The sequence below is a fragment of the Argiope bruennichi genome, chromosome X2 (assembly GCF_947563725.1).
Source record: "Argiope bruennichi chromosome X2, qqArgBrue1.1, whole genome shotgun sequence".
Taxonomy (NCBI): Eukaryota; Metazoa; Arthropoda; class Arachnida; order Araneae; family Araneidae; genus Argiope; species Argiope bruennichi.
In genome coordinates, this window is record NC_079163.1 from 87,209,164 (window position 1) to 87,221,841 (window position 12,678).

The window sequence follows — 12,678 nt, forward strand, 5'->3', positions numbered from 1 at the left end:
CTCGATCGAAAGCTTTGTCTGCAGGCCTAAACCATATGAGAAATGTTATCTGGTCTTCTTTTACGTTATTAGAGACATCGTTTCCAAACCAATAATTTAAAAGATGAACATACCGGATGAGGAGAAACCTTCTTAAAAAAATAGTGTCACAATTAATTTTCTGTTGTCTGAAATCATTGTGGAAAAATTTGACATCTTGTAGTAGATAGACGAGATAAAATGAGATATTTAATATTTTGCGATATCTTGAAGGCTGAATGGATTTTCTAAATAATGAAATAAAACTATATCAAATTAGATATAATGGGATGCTGGATATACTTATCATTGTTGTAAATATATCGTAAAGTGGTGAATAATTTTATAAGTGACATTTTATCTTATAAAAATAGTGAGATATTTAAAGAGCTATACAAAGGGGAAGCTAATTTGGCCTTTAAAAGGAAACTGCGCCTTTCTACAGTTAGCTGTTAAGATTTAAAAATGTAAAAGATAAATTAATTTAATTAACGCATCATCATCTATTTTAAAACTGAAAGTTTAAAACATTGAATGTTTCCAAACTCTTATAGATCAATTTGGCGAAATCACATTTTTACAGTCAAGATGTATGTTGTAAAATAATCAAATGGAAGTCAACATCATTTTATACTTAGTGGAAATATTTCTTTTTATTTTAGTAATATACATAAATCTACCCGTATTTAGTAAAATTGTAAATTTTCGATTTAATGCCTTAATTGAAGCGAAAGGAATATCCACAAATTTGAAAATCAAGTAAAGTGTGGGTTATGACATAAATAATATTTGAAATAACACTTGAAATTGAGTTGAATAATTTTGATGTAAAATATGTAATGTTATTCTATATTAGTAACAATAAAAAAAATCACTAAAACTGCGTAATAAAAAGAGCACTAGCGAATGAAGATGAAACTCTTATTTGTTGTTCTTACCGTAATTGGATTGCTATTTCAATTTATTCAACTTTGTAGTGGTCACCTATTTTCCCACACACAAAGGTCGTAATTGCTGCGCATAAATACATTAAACTATGCACATTTATTTCACAATTTAATGATGCCACTTATGATCGAAGCAACTGGTCTCATTTCAAGAAAATATGAAATAAATAACATTACTTAGATATAATTTATTTGAAAATATTCGATAAATAATTAAAGCTTCTTTGCTATATCAGAGGTAAACACATCGAAATACGTGTATAGTAAAAATTGGATAGAAAGAATCATTTCCATAAGACCTATTTGTTTTTCGTTTATGATGACATCGCTTGTGATGACACAATTAAGCGGTAGTATCACTTGCTTATTTGGACCATCTGACTTGGTGGTAGGGTCTCGTCTTTGGGACGTCTGAGGGTTTCAGGTTCGAGACTCGATTCCACCGAAGAATCGTCGTGTAAGCGGGTATGGTGCACGTTAAATCTCTCGCGGCCAAATGTCCTCGCCGTGGTGTGGCGCGGCAGTTTGGAGAGGGGGATGCCAGCTCAGGTGTCGTCCTCGCCATATGATTTGGCTCAAAATTATGAGATCCGTCCCGAAATATCCCTAGTGTTGATTTAAAATGGGACGTTGATATAAGTAAACTAAACTAAACTAATCACTAGCTTATTAAATTAACTCAAATATGTTGAACTAACCAATAGGAGTCTTCTCACCTCTACTTCCCCATACACTCCCAAAATAAGGCGTTTTTATCATTCAGTTTCATAGAATACTAAAAGGAATCGAATGTACATTTTCGATACCTTCACATTGATCAAATGAATCCAAAAGTTATTATAAATCTATCATTTTGGTGCTATAAGCACACAAAACATTTAACTAATCTTGTTTACAGTGCTTTTGAGTCATCGTTTGCAGAAACACGTACATAGATAGCTGGATTTAGTTCAAACTTGTGTACAGGTCTACAATTTTGACTTTAAGATCATATGTGAAAAGTCACCTATCTGCGTTATGACGATTTTGAGTTACACGCATTTAAATAATCAACACATTGACGGATCTGATTCAAAATTTGGTACCACTCTACCTTTCTTATATTAAAGCAAAAAGTCAAATTTTATCTAACTTGTTGAGTTTTAGAGTCGTCATATTTCAAGCTTTCGGACGAATAGATAGACTTCAGTTAGGTAGATATTGACCAAAAATTTTATAGATATCTACAGTTTTGGTGTAAAGAATTTGTATTTAATTTCCTCCATCTATTTTATTGTGTTTTTGATTTATTAGATTCCTAGACAGACATAATTTCAATAATATTTTTTCAATTCTATCTACATTCTTGGAGCAAACGCAATTACATCCGTGTAATTCGTTTAGTTAAAAACAAACCAACTTAACCAGACAAGTAACTCCCAAAATTCCTGTCAACTACCCAAAGAGACGATAGTAGTTACCGTTTGTCCCGAGATAATAGGAAAATTCCATTTCTTCTTTCATGTCTTTATCCAATTTCATAAGAGTTGGACATAAGAGGAGGAAAGAGGGTATAAGCGAATGCAACAAATGAGAACTTTCCGAAGACTTTTCTAATGTATAGGGTAGAACACTTAAGAGGAGATGTGAAATCTATATTTCTAAACAACATAACATGTTAATACTTCCTCTGACTTAATGGTAATTTTTAAAATTTATTATTTATAATAGAAACGATAACGTGCACACAAAACGTAATGTATTTTATGTCGTCGCAATGTGCGCTTGTGTAAATGCAAGGAAAAAAACAGTGTAAAAAATTACTGAAAAACATGCACAAAAATATTTTTTTTTAATTTATTATAATTAAAGAAAATGTTGTACAAAAAGTACTGATATTGCCGTAAAGATAAATTTGCGAATGAATTTTAATGTGAGGAAAAATATTAATATTTTTGTGAATTTTAATGAGGAAAATGTTAATAATTTTTGTGAATTTTAATGAGGAAAATGTTAATAATTTTTGTGAATTTTAATGAGGAAAATATTAATATTTAGATTAATTTTTAATTAAAAATTTAATTAAAATTTTGAATAACATTTTCTTTTTGAGTACCAGCTACTCAAGAATTAACTACGAACCAAATTTGCCAGGTTCAATGGTTTATCCTAATAGCGCTTTAAAAAATTTTTGCAACATTCATGTCGCAAGACGGATGCATTGTGCAGTTTACGAATAGTATCCAGCTTATAAATATTATCATGTTCAAAATCACTTTTCAATTATTTGCTACTAAGAATTTGTAGCTATCAAAAAAACTTTTAATAAAAAGTTGATCGTCATAATGAAGGCTAATTCGTCTAATTTGGTTTATTTTTCCATCTTCAATCGTAAAAAATTATGGAAGATGAAATTTTTAACTCATCACTATTTCAACCCTCTCTAGACTGGATGAAAAATTTAAGAATACAGCCCATACTTTCATCCCTCCTGTATCCCATGTCGGCTTAAATCCAATCGAAATTATTTTAGTTATATGGATAATAAAACTTTTGAATGAAAGTTGGTTTTAGGATTGAAGGAACATGAGCGGTGAACACCTGCAGAAATTTCCCTGAAGTCGTATCATGGAACTCATCTGCATTAGATACTATTCTTATAAAGGAATAAATTTAAATGAAATTTAAAGGAATAAAGGACTATGAATCATTTTGTCACAAAATCGGATTCGAGGAGTTATAGAACACGGAAATTCATCAAAATCATAAATCAATACTTTTTATCCCTACGCTTCTTATACAGCATAATAAAAAAAAATTGTTTTTTTGAACTGAATGAAAATTATTAAAACTGATTTCAGATTCTTAATTCTAAATTTAAAACTTATTCTCGCATTAACCACTTTCTTATAAAATACCTCGAAATCTTAAAATGATTTAATTCTATAATTAGTACAAATACATGTGCAATTCGAAAAAAATCTGTATTTCTATCGATCTAGAAATCATTTATTTCCAATTATACTTCGGACTTTGAAGGATTGTTTCGTTCTGAAAAATTTATAAACTAAGAAAGTTTATTTTTACGGTATAAATAAAAACCATAGCAAAACTTTCTAATATTTAAATATTCTATATAATATATTAATAAATGTGTTTGAATGCCTTTAAATAAATCCATTTTTATACGTTCAAACATGGTGACTTCAGCAAAAAAAACTAATTCCTTTTTTTACATCATTCATTCTCTTTCTCCAATAAAAGCTTTCTAAAAACATAACAGAAATTCCATAAATGAGTTTTCCTTTCTGCACTTTATGTCAACATTATTTGAAAGAAAATCGAGGAGAAAGAAACAATCTTTTCTCAAATATTTCTACAACTTAAGTACAAAAACAATAAGTAACTTAAGAGCAATATATCTATAAAAAGCGAAAACATTTTTAGCCGCAAGGGCGCAGATGAAGTGGTAAAACGTCGACGTAAAAATAAATCCCACGGAGGTTGAAAGCACGTTGAAAAAAATGCGAGACATTATAAATTGAATCAATAGCATTACTAATGGTCGGTTGATCGCCATAGGTGAGCGCTTCGCAGCATCTAATGAACTTGAAAAATAGTTGCCGGACTGACGTAGACAGCTGGTCAGCTCTCAACGGAAATTAAAGAAGCCACAGTAAAAAAGGATGTTGCATAAGCTTAAGTACAAGTAATATCTGTTGAGAAAGAGGGAGCGAAAATAGACAAAAGAAACTTCTGGAAATGAGTATCGTAATAAATACAAAATAAATGTACTTTTATTTATTTTGAAAACTTTATTTTATTTTTGTCCATTAAACCCCAATAAAAAAAATGTAACTTACTAGCCTTATCGGAACTCAAGTATTTGAAAACCTTAAATATATCTAGATTAATTGAAATAAAAGTATGAGTATGAATTATGAATGAGTATGAAATTATGAATTATGAGTTTTTATTAATTTATCTCATAATTAGGGAAATAAAAAAATTTCTGAAATAAATAATTACGAAAAGAAAATATATATTTATTTAAATATGATGAGCATTATTGGTTAGAAGAAACAAAGGATGGGAATTAAAAAGCAAGAAATGATTTAATAATCTATTAAAACGTTTGTTTTAACTGAAACTACCCATTAAAAGTTAATTTTCTAATTTTTAATATCTATTAAGTATCAAAATATAAAAATTCATAATTCAATCTATACAAAATCCGAAATTCATTACCAGGATTAAACAATGTTGAAAAAAGGAAAAAAGAATATAATCTGATAGCTTCTTTATCACAATAACATTCTAAACATTCAAAATTACAGTAAATTATATAGTTCAATTATATATTCATTCCATACTTATCATGCACCTACACAACATTAGCAGCCCGTTTTATGTTTAAAAGCATGATTATATATGGTAAGTAGATATCCAAGCGCATGTTATCTACATTCCATTATAGATAAAGAAGTGTAACTGATTCATGAACAAAATATTGACTAGATGGTACTTTCAATAGTTGTTTGTAGAGTTTACATTCGTAAAGTTTACCGTAATGCACAACAATTAGATATTGATCCAGAAAATTATATTTGAATTCAACAGTTAAAAAGATAAACATGCATAATGTGTATTTTAAAACATTCTCTTCATAAAGAGCATAATAACCATTTTTGCATGAAAGAATAAGCATCCATTATGCATCTTCGCTACACTAATATTCATTATTGTTAGCTATTCATTTTGTTCAAATTTAAATTTTTTATACACTCTTAAAAAACAGCTAATTTCTTTCCTCAATCCTTTGAAAAGAATCATTATTTATACAGGAAATGCATACATAATTTTAACTGTTCTTCATGTGCGAAGTATTTTGAAACATATATTATAAACATTGCTTTTTAACTGTTAATTTCAGATTTAATTTGCTGGAATAATATCTCCTTTGCGAAGTATAGGAATGCTGTTTTGCAGCTGAATAAGCAGCTGGCGATGGCCACATCTAATCACTTTTATTAGACAGTACAAACTTCCATCCCACATCAACATGAAGGTATATTTGGTTTGCGACGTGTATTAGGCTAACATAAGTGATAATTTTCGATGCAATCAGGTCTCCAATTTGAATTCTACAATCGCCAAAACCTTATCTTCGCCTCTCTCCTAAAATTTTCGAAATACACTTCAAATGCTCTTCAATTCTTAAATTATACCGTGATTTTTTTTATGTAATTACATAAAAAGTAAAATTTTACAAACTGAAAACTACTACATGAACAAGTTATTTGGAACAACTTCTCTTTTTTCCACTCTATAACGTAAGCGGAAATGTTTTAATATTGTTATTAGGATAAACACAGTGTGGAATGTCGCGTATAACGGCACAAAATCCGGGTTTGGTTATTCGACACCTAGCACAAGGTTAATCTTTGAAGCTCTAATTAGAGGTTTGTAATGTTTTGCTGCTTACATTCATTGGTTAAAAGCCAACGCAATTACTACGATTGGCAACCAAAATTAGTAGCTACGATCTAAGTAAAGGTTTCTTTATATTGTTTGAATAAGAAGTGCATTATATCCATTTTAAGCCTAAAATAATTATGCAACCAAATGTCCCCAGTAGCTGCACTAGTGGGGCTAATGGTTATACCCTTTACCGCCGCGCATCTCACGCGCATTCAATTATCGCCTTTTTAAACTAATAAGCGAAACAAAAATATTCAAAGACCCTATAATACGAAAATTTCTCATAATCAACAATTATCTCAAGTGCCCTATGGTTCTTAGCTGTATCAATTTTGAAACACATACTCGAGAAAAGAGATGTGATCTAATTAGACAGAACAAAAAACTAAGCAATTAAGGGGTTAAAAGAGAAATTCACTAAAAAAATTTGAATAGTAATAACAACGCAACATTTTAAAATTTAGAAAACGGTGTATAAGCCCCTGAATATCGACATGTATGTTTGATATTTGTTTACAGAAGTTGAGATTAAAATTTTCTAAATACCTTTAATAACTAATAAAATTATTTATTCGATATTATTTATTTAACTAAAGCCACATATCATATTAATTATACCCACAGTACTATAAAAATATTCAGAAACACATCCCCTTTTAAGTTGCATGCTTTAAGTTAGGTTAATGATTTTGTAACATGATATATAAAATATTTCAATTGGAAGGGCAATTTTCATTCTATCTTTTGCTAAATTATAAAAATTAGTCAATGATAGCATGATAACATGTAAATTGTATTGAATAATTGTTTTTAAAAAGTGAAATTTTTCTCTGCGAGTACAGATTGTTTGTGTCATATTCAGACTGAATCCATTTATTTAAACTAGAATTAATAATTGAGTAATTTATTTATTTTCGTAAATAAATCTAAATGCTAAAGCGCCATTCATTTTTCAGCAGGTAGCAGCATCTGTTAAAAGCAAAGTTCTTCAAAGGACACATTCTCTGCAATTAAATTCCGAAAAACGCCACGATCCACTCAAAAGAATGAATAGTCTTTGGACCACAACAACCCAAGAAAATGATTTCATTCCCAATGGCAAAGGTAAGATTTCACTTCAGGCGCTTTATTCAATTTGTTTGTTTGTTTTATAGTCTTGTTAATTTCCTGTTTGTAAAAATGGAATTTGCAATCGATTTTCAATCTCCTCGGATATTCTACTGTTCTGAAATTTCGTACAGTTGTGCATACCCGTAAACACTGAAATCTATTACAATTTTTTGGAAAGTATTTATCAATCGCTTAATTTTCATTTAACTTTCATTTTATTTGAGAAGAGCCATTAGATGGTGGATTTGAGTAAAACTGCTTGCAACAGTCTACAGTAAGTACAATAAATATATAATAAGTCATACTTCTGACACGAAGACACGCGGATTTAAACCATAAAAACCGAATGACCGGACCGCCACAACAGCAACACAGGCGGGAACTGTGGTTGAGTCCTGAGGGCCATCACCGGCCACGGTACAACCCTCCCCGAAGGAAGTACGTTCTGTAATCAATGGGAGGAGTCAGATCCCCCACCTATTTGTGTACCCTCCAGGGTGGCCCTCCACCATGCCGGAAGCATCTCATCCTTATTTCGATGCGCCCCCGGGGGTTAATATATAATAATAAAGACTAAAAGAAGGAAAAAAGAAAAAGGTTTTCTGAAACATACTTTTATTAGTTTACTAAAAAATTAAGAAATAATTTTCTTCGCAAAAAAATATTTCAAGGTCAAATCAAATATTTTAAAAGTGTGAGGCGTGGAAAACAATACTAAAGAAAAATTAAGCCTCACTGAATACCAAAGGTAAGAATTATCCTTCAAAATTCTGTAAAAATTAAAATGCATAGTGTATTAAGTAAAATTCCAATTTTTTTTTTTTTTTTTTTTTTTTTTTTTTGTCAATTACTCGGGATTTTATGACTTTGGCTTTAGATCTTTGAAGTAAAATATTGTTTTCTAATTTTTAGTGCACTAATAAAAATGCAAAGATTTTTAATTTTTTTAATTATTTACATTAATTTAGTAATTTAATTTGATTTAAATAATTTGATAGCTTATATTAGTAATTTTCATCTCCTAAAATTGATTTATATGACCCTATAGTCTTTCTGCATGTTAGTTGACTTGCACTGCACATTGCGCTATGGATGCATACCAAAATTAAACTTTGATGCATTTCATGTAAATATGATTTGATTCTATCGGAAATTCAAGATAATATATATATAATATCAAAATATTATTTTCTATCAATTCGTTGTAGCTTAATTTTTTTTCGAATAAGTAACATCTATAAGCGTGATGATCCGTTTATTTAATTTAATTTAATTTCTTCATTCTGTCTGAATATTCATTTCCCATGCAGTTTGTGTTTGAAACCTAACATCACAATTTTAAGAAAATAAATAAAATTCATGCTTAAACATAAAAGTTTGCTTTATACTTTAAATATGAGATAAATAAATCTTGTTTTGGTGTATTTCCTTTGGCAATTTCTAAATGAAATTTTTTTTTATGAAATTAAATCAAAAAAGTTTGGCTCTCACTACATTAAGGAAATTTGCATATTTAATAAGTATTAAGATTTGAAGTTAGTTCAATTTAGTTAAAGATCTTATTTAGAAGTTACACAAAGTTTATTTTCAAATGAACATCATAATTTTTAACCATGATGATATGAAGATAAACGAAACGACACTCTTCTTTCGAAGCCTCCACATATAAATATGATTTGAAATAATCGGAGCCTAATTTTCGCAAAAAATTAACACAAATTATATTCTTATATTTATTGAAATGGCAATTTTCTAAGTAAAATGTCATTTAGTTACTTTGTTAAACAGATTTGTTAATCAAAAAATTGAATTGATCGATTAATATTTGAGTCTCATTTTCAGAATCTGCATTTTTTTTCGTAGTCATGGAAAAGTACTATTTACAGACATAATTCATAGATGTTTATTTTATTTCTCTAAAGTGCTCATAGTATTCTTGCACATATTTCTTTTGGAGTATTAAAATCTTACTCCTCTCGGATTTCTATATATGGTTTTCATCTGACAATTCTTTCTTATAATCAAGATATATATTGTAGCATTCAGCATAAAATAGAAAAGAAGAATCAAGTAAACACAGTCTGAAAAGCATAAGATAATATTATCTTTGATAAAAATTATCTCAAAATTTAGTTTCTGAAGGCATGACGTATCTTAAACTTAGTGTCAAATTGTTCAGTAAGCGCCATCTTCTACAACGATAACTTCTGAAAATTTTATTGTTTGTCTAATAAGATTAACGTCCCTGAAAACTACTGATTCTTCCACAATAATAATTTTTTAAGCACTTCGGAAAACAAATTGTCTCGTATGGCAATACACAGAGAAAACATAAATTCATTTTTTAATAAAATTCAGCGCCTTCTTATTTAATCTAAAATCGTTCTTATCTAAAAGAATATCTCAAATTCAGTAACTGAAATATCTTAAGAGTCTGTGTTCAGTTTTCAAATTCTATATATATTCTTGGAACCAGATTTTCTATCCATTTTTTTCTTTAAAGCTGGAGGGCCGTTAATTCAATACTCGATTCTTGTGCATATTAAATCTATCATCTCATGTTACTTTGGCGTGAAAGTTTGAAATGGAATGTCATCTTCGTCTGACCTTGTTCCAGAATTATGATGTTCGTCCCAAAATATCTCACTTGCAAATATAAAGCGAAAAATAAATATACTATTTAATCTAAAATCATTCATATCTAAAAGAGTATCTCAAAATCAGTAATCGGATGATAATTAATCCGGATGATTTATTATGTTGTAGTTTTTCGTTATCCTCACAATAAATGATAAAACTTATTTTCTTAGAAATAATTTATTTCAATTTTGTTAGCTAAATTCATATTAACCTTTCTTTAATCGCAATAGTTTTCATCCTTAAATGATGAGCTTAAATCGCGCGAGTATAAAATCTATAATATGTTCAGCCAGATTTGAATACCTGTATAATTATTACAATTAATCCTAATGAGCGTGTAAATGAATTTTCTAAAAGAAAAGAAAAATTGAATTATAACACGTTAAGAACAATTAATAGCTGCAAATTGCATGCTTACTTCATATATATTGCGAGTATTAATTTTATCAAACATCTTCATTTCTAATTTTTAAACACAGCTGGATATATCCGTTTACATTTCTTATTCAACTGAGTATTGCGATTTTTCCTGGATATTTTCCTGAATTGAATATTGAAAATGCAAGATCATTTCTTATAAAGTGATTGCAGAATAATAATCTTGAAAATAAATTTCGAATAGTATTCACTCTTCAGCTAAATTCAATATCTATACAAAGCTGTAATAATGAATCAATTTCATAACATTTTTAAACTTCAAAAGATGTGTCATTCTTGTCTTGAAAATGACATAATCGAATTACCAGAGAGACATTTGAATTTCTTACGTAACTGAAATCTTGTATGTTGGGGAATTACGTCAACTAGGAAATTGTTGCTTGTATTTCATATCTTTAAAAATTAATATCAATGAAATCTGAAACATTCATTTATTTTTAAATTTCTGAGTTTGCAATCCGATTATTAACATTTTTCTTGCTGACGATAAAGGTACTCGCCGATTCGTTTTAATCTGCGTACAGGGTAATCAGATTGTACAGCTGCCCAAATGGAAAGGCGACTTACACACTATTTTGTCAACCTGGGAATAAAACTTGGGCGATCTATGTGAATCAAAAGTTTGACTTCCGTGGTCAAATGCCTTGTTAAGAAGGGAAGCAACATCAGTTTCTGCGATTGTGTAATGTATAAAAATTTCTTACATTCTGTGTATATATATGTCTTCTTTCTCTTCCTAAGCTGTTTAACCACTATAAGTAACACAAGTATGTCATTGTTAATTAATTAACTTTTTAACTTAATTAACATAATTAACTAACTTTTTTTCAACTCGTTTCCCAATGAGATTTTTCTTCATACCCGGTTAAGAGGTTAGCACATTAAGCACAATTTAAGTCACTGAACTTTCCTCTGAACTGCATCAGATCAGGAACTGGCTGAAAGTTAATATCAAAGAAATCGGACATCGCGGAATAGACAGATAAGGCGCTAAAATAAGCTTGGTGCTTAACGTGTTTGTCTATTTTATATCCAATAACTCTTACAAAGCTCATTAATCTCTCCTATAGTACAACTGCATGCAAGACGGATGCATTTATTGTTAAAGAGGGAAAAATCTAGTAAAAATTCAATGGGATTTTTAAAGGGACGACAGATCTTACTTCTAAAAACATGAAAAAAATAAAGCATTTTTTTTTTTTTGGTGATAGTTTAAGATTATCTAAGGATTAAGATTATTCGCTTGTTTATTATTGTGTGAATAGTATTGAAAGCTAAAAGTATTTTTTTAATTCTATTAAAACTTGTCCTTCTCTTATCATTTTTTGAAGCATGTGAACATCCTATTTGATCCATTGGTAAACAATATAAATTTGGGAATTATTTGGGGAATATTGAGCTCACAACTATTTTCCACTATTTAAACAACGGCAGGACCTTTGAATCACTATTTAAATATATCATCTATACACAAGTCCAAATATTTTCGAAAGGACACGAATTGTTATTTGTATGTATATCTGTAATAGTATAACACAATTCAACTCTATAATAGAGCGAGATTAGCAAACTAGTCTGCGGAAATCTCAATGTAAACAACTATAAGTGAAGGTGTTTCAGATTAGATGAATGATTCGCTAAATGCCATAATTCAGTAATGTTATATTTTTATAACTTATTATTTTTATATTTTTCAATTATTTATTTATCATTTATAACAACGCTTTTAGATGATTCCCTACAGGTTGTTAACTGTCTTCTTTGAAAGTACTAAAAAATACGATTATCATACATTATCATATCATAAAGACCGATTTTCGGAATAAAGAAAGAACCTCAAGAACTGTGTTTCGCCTAAGAAATGAAACACTGAACCGATGCATTAACATCAACATAAAAAAATAGCTAATCATAAATTATAATGAATTTCTTCGATATTCTTTAAAAAATTTCACCCTTAGCTAAGGAAGTAATTAAAGAAAATTTAAAAAAATAAGATGTACTATTTAAATTCATAAAAGCAATCTTTTAGTGGGGGAATTTGAAATCAAAATGCATTTTCTTG

The 12,678-nt window shown here is 29.1% G+C and overlaps 1 protein-coding gene across 5 annotated transcripts in view; it reads left to right on the top strand.

The window, feature by feature from the left end:
• The window catches only part of LOC129960059 (uncharacterized), a 353,127-nt gene that overhangs the window by 198,248 nt on the left and 142,201 nt on the right, over nt 1–12,678 (top strand). For 4 of the 5 annotated variants that reach the window (XM_056073116.1, XM_056073113.1, XM_056073115.1 and 1 more), the window contains one exon: nt 7,382–7,529. In XM_056073116.1, the coding sequence (XP_055929091.1) occupies nt 7,382–7,529 (148 nt within the window). The remainder of the gene's footprint in view (nt 1–7,381; nt 7,530–12,678) is intronic. The other variant, XM_056073114.1, reaches the window with a different exon arrangement.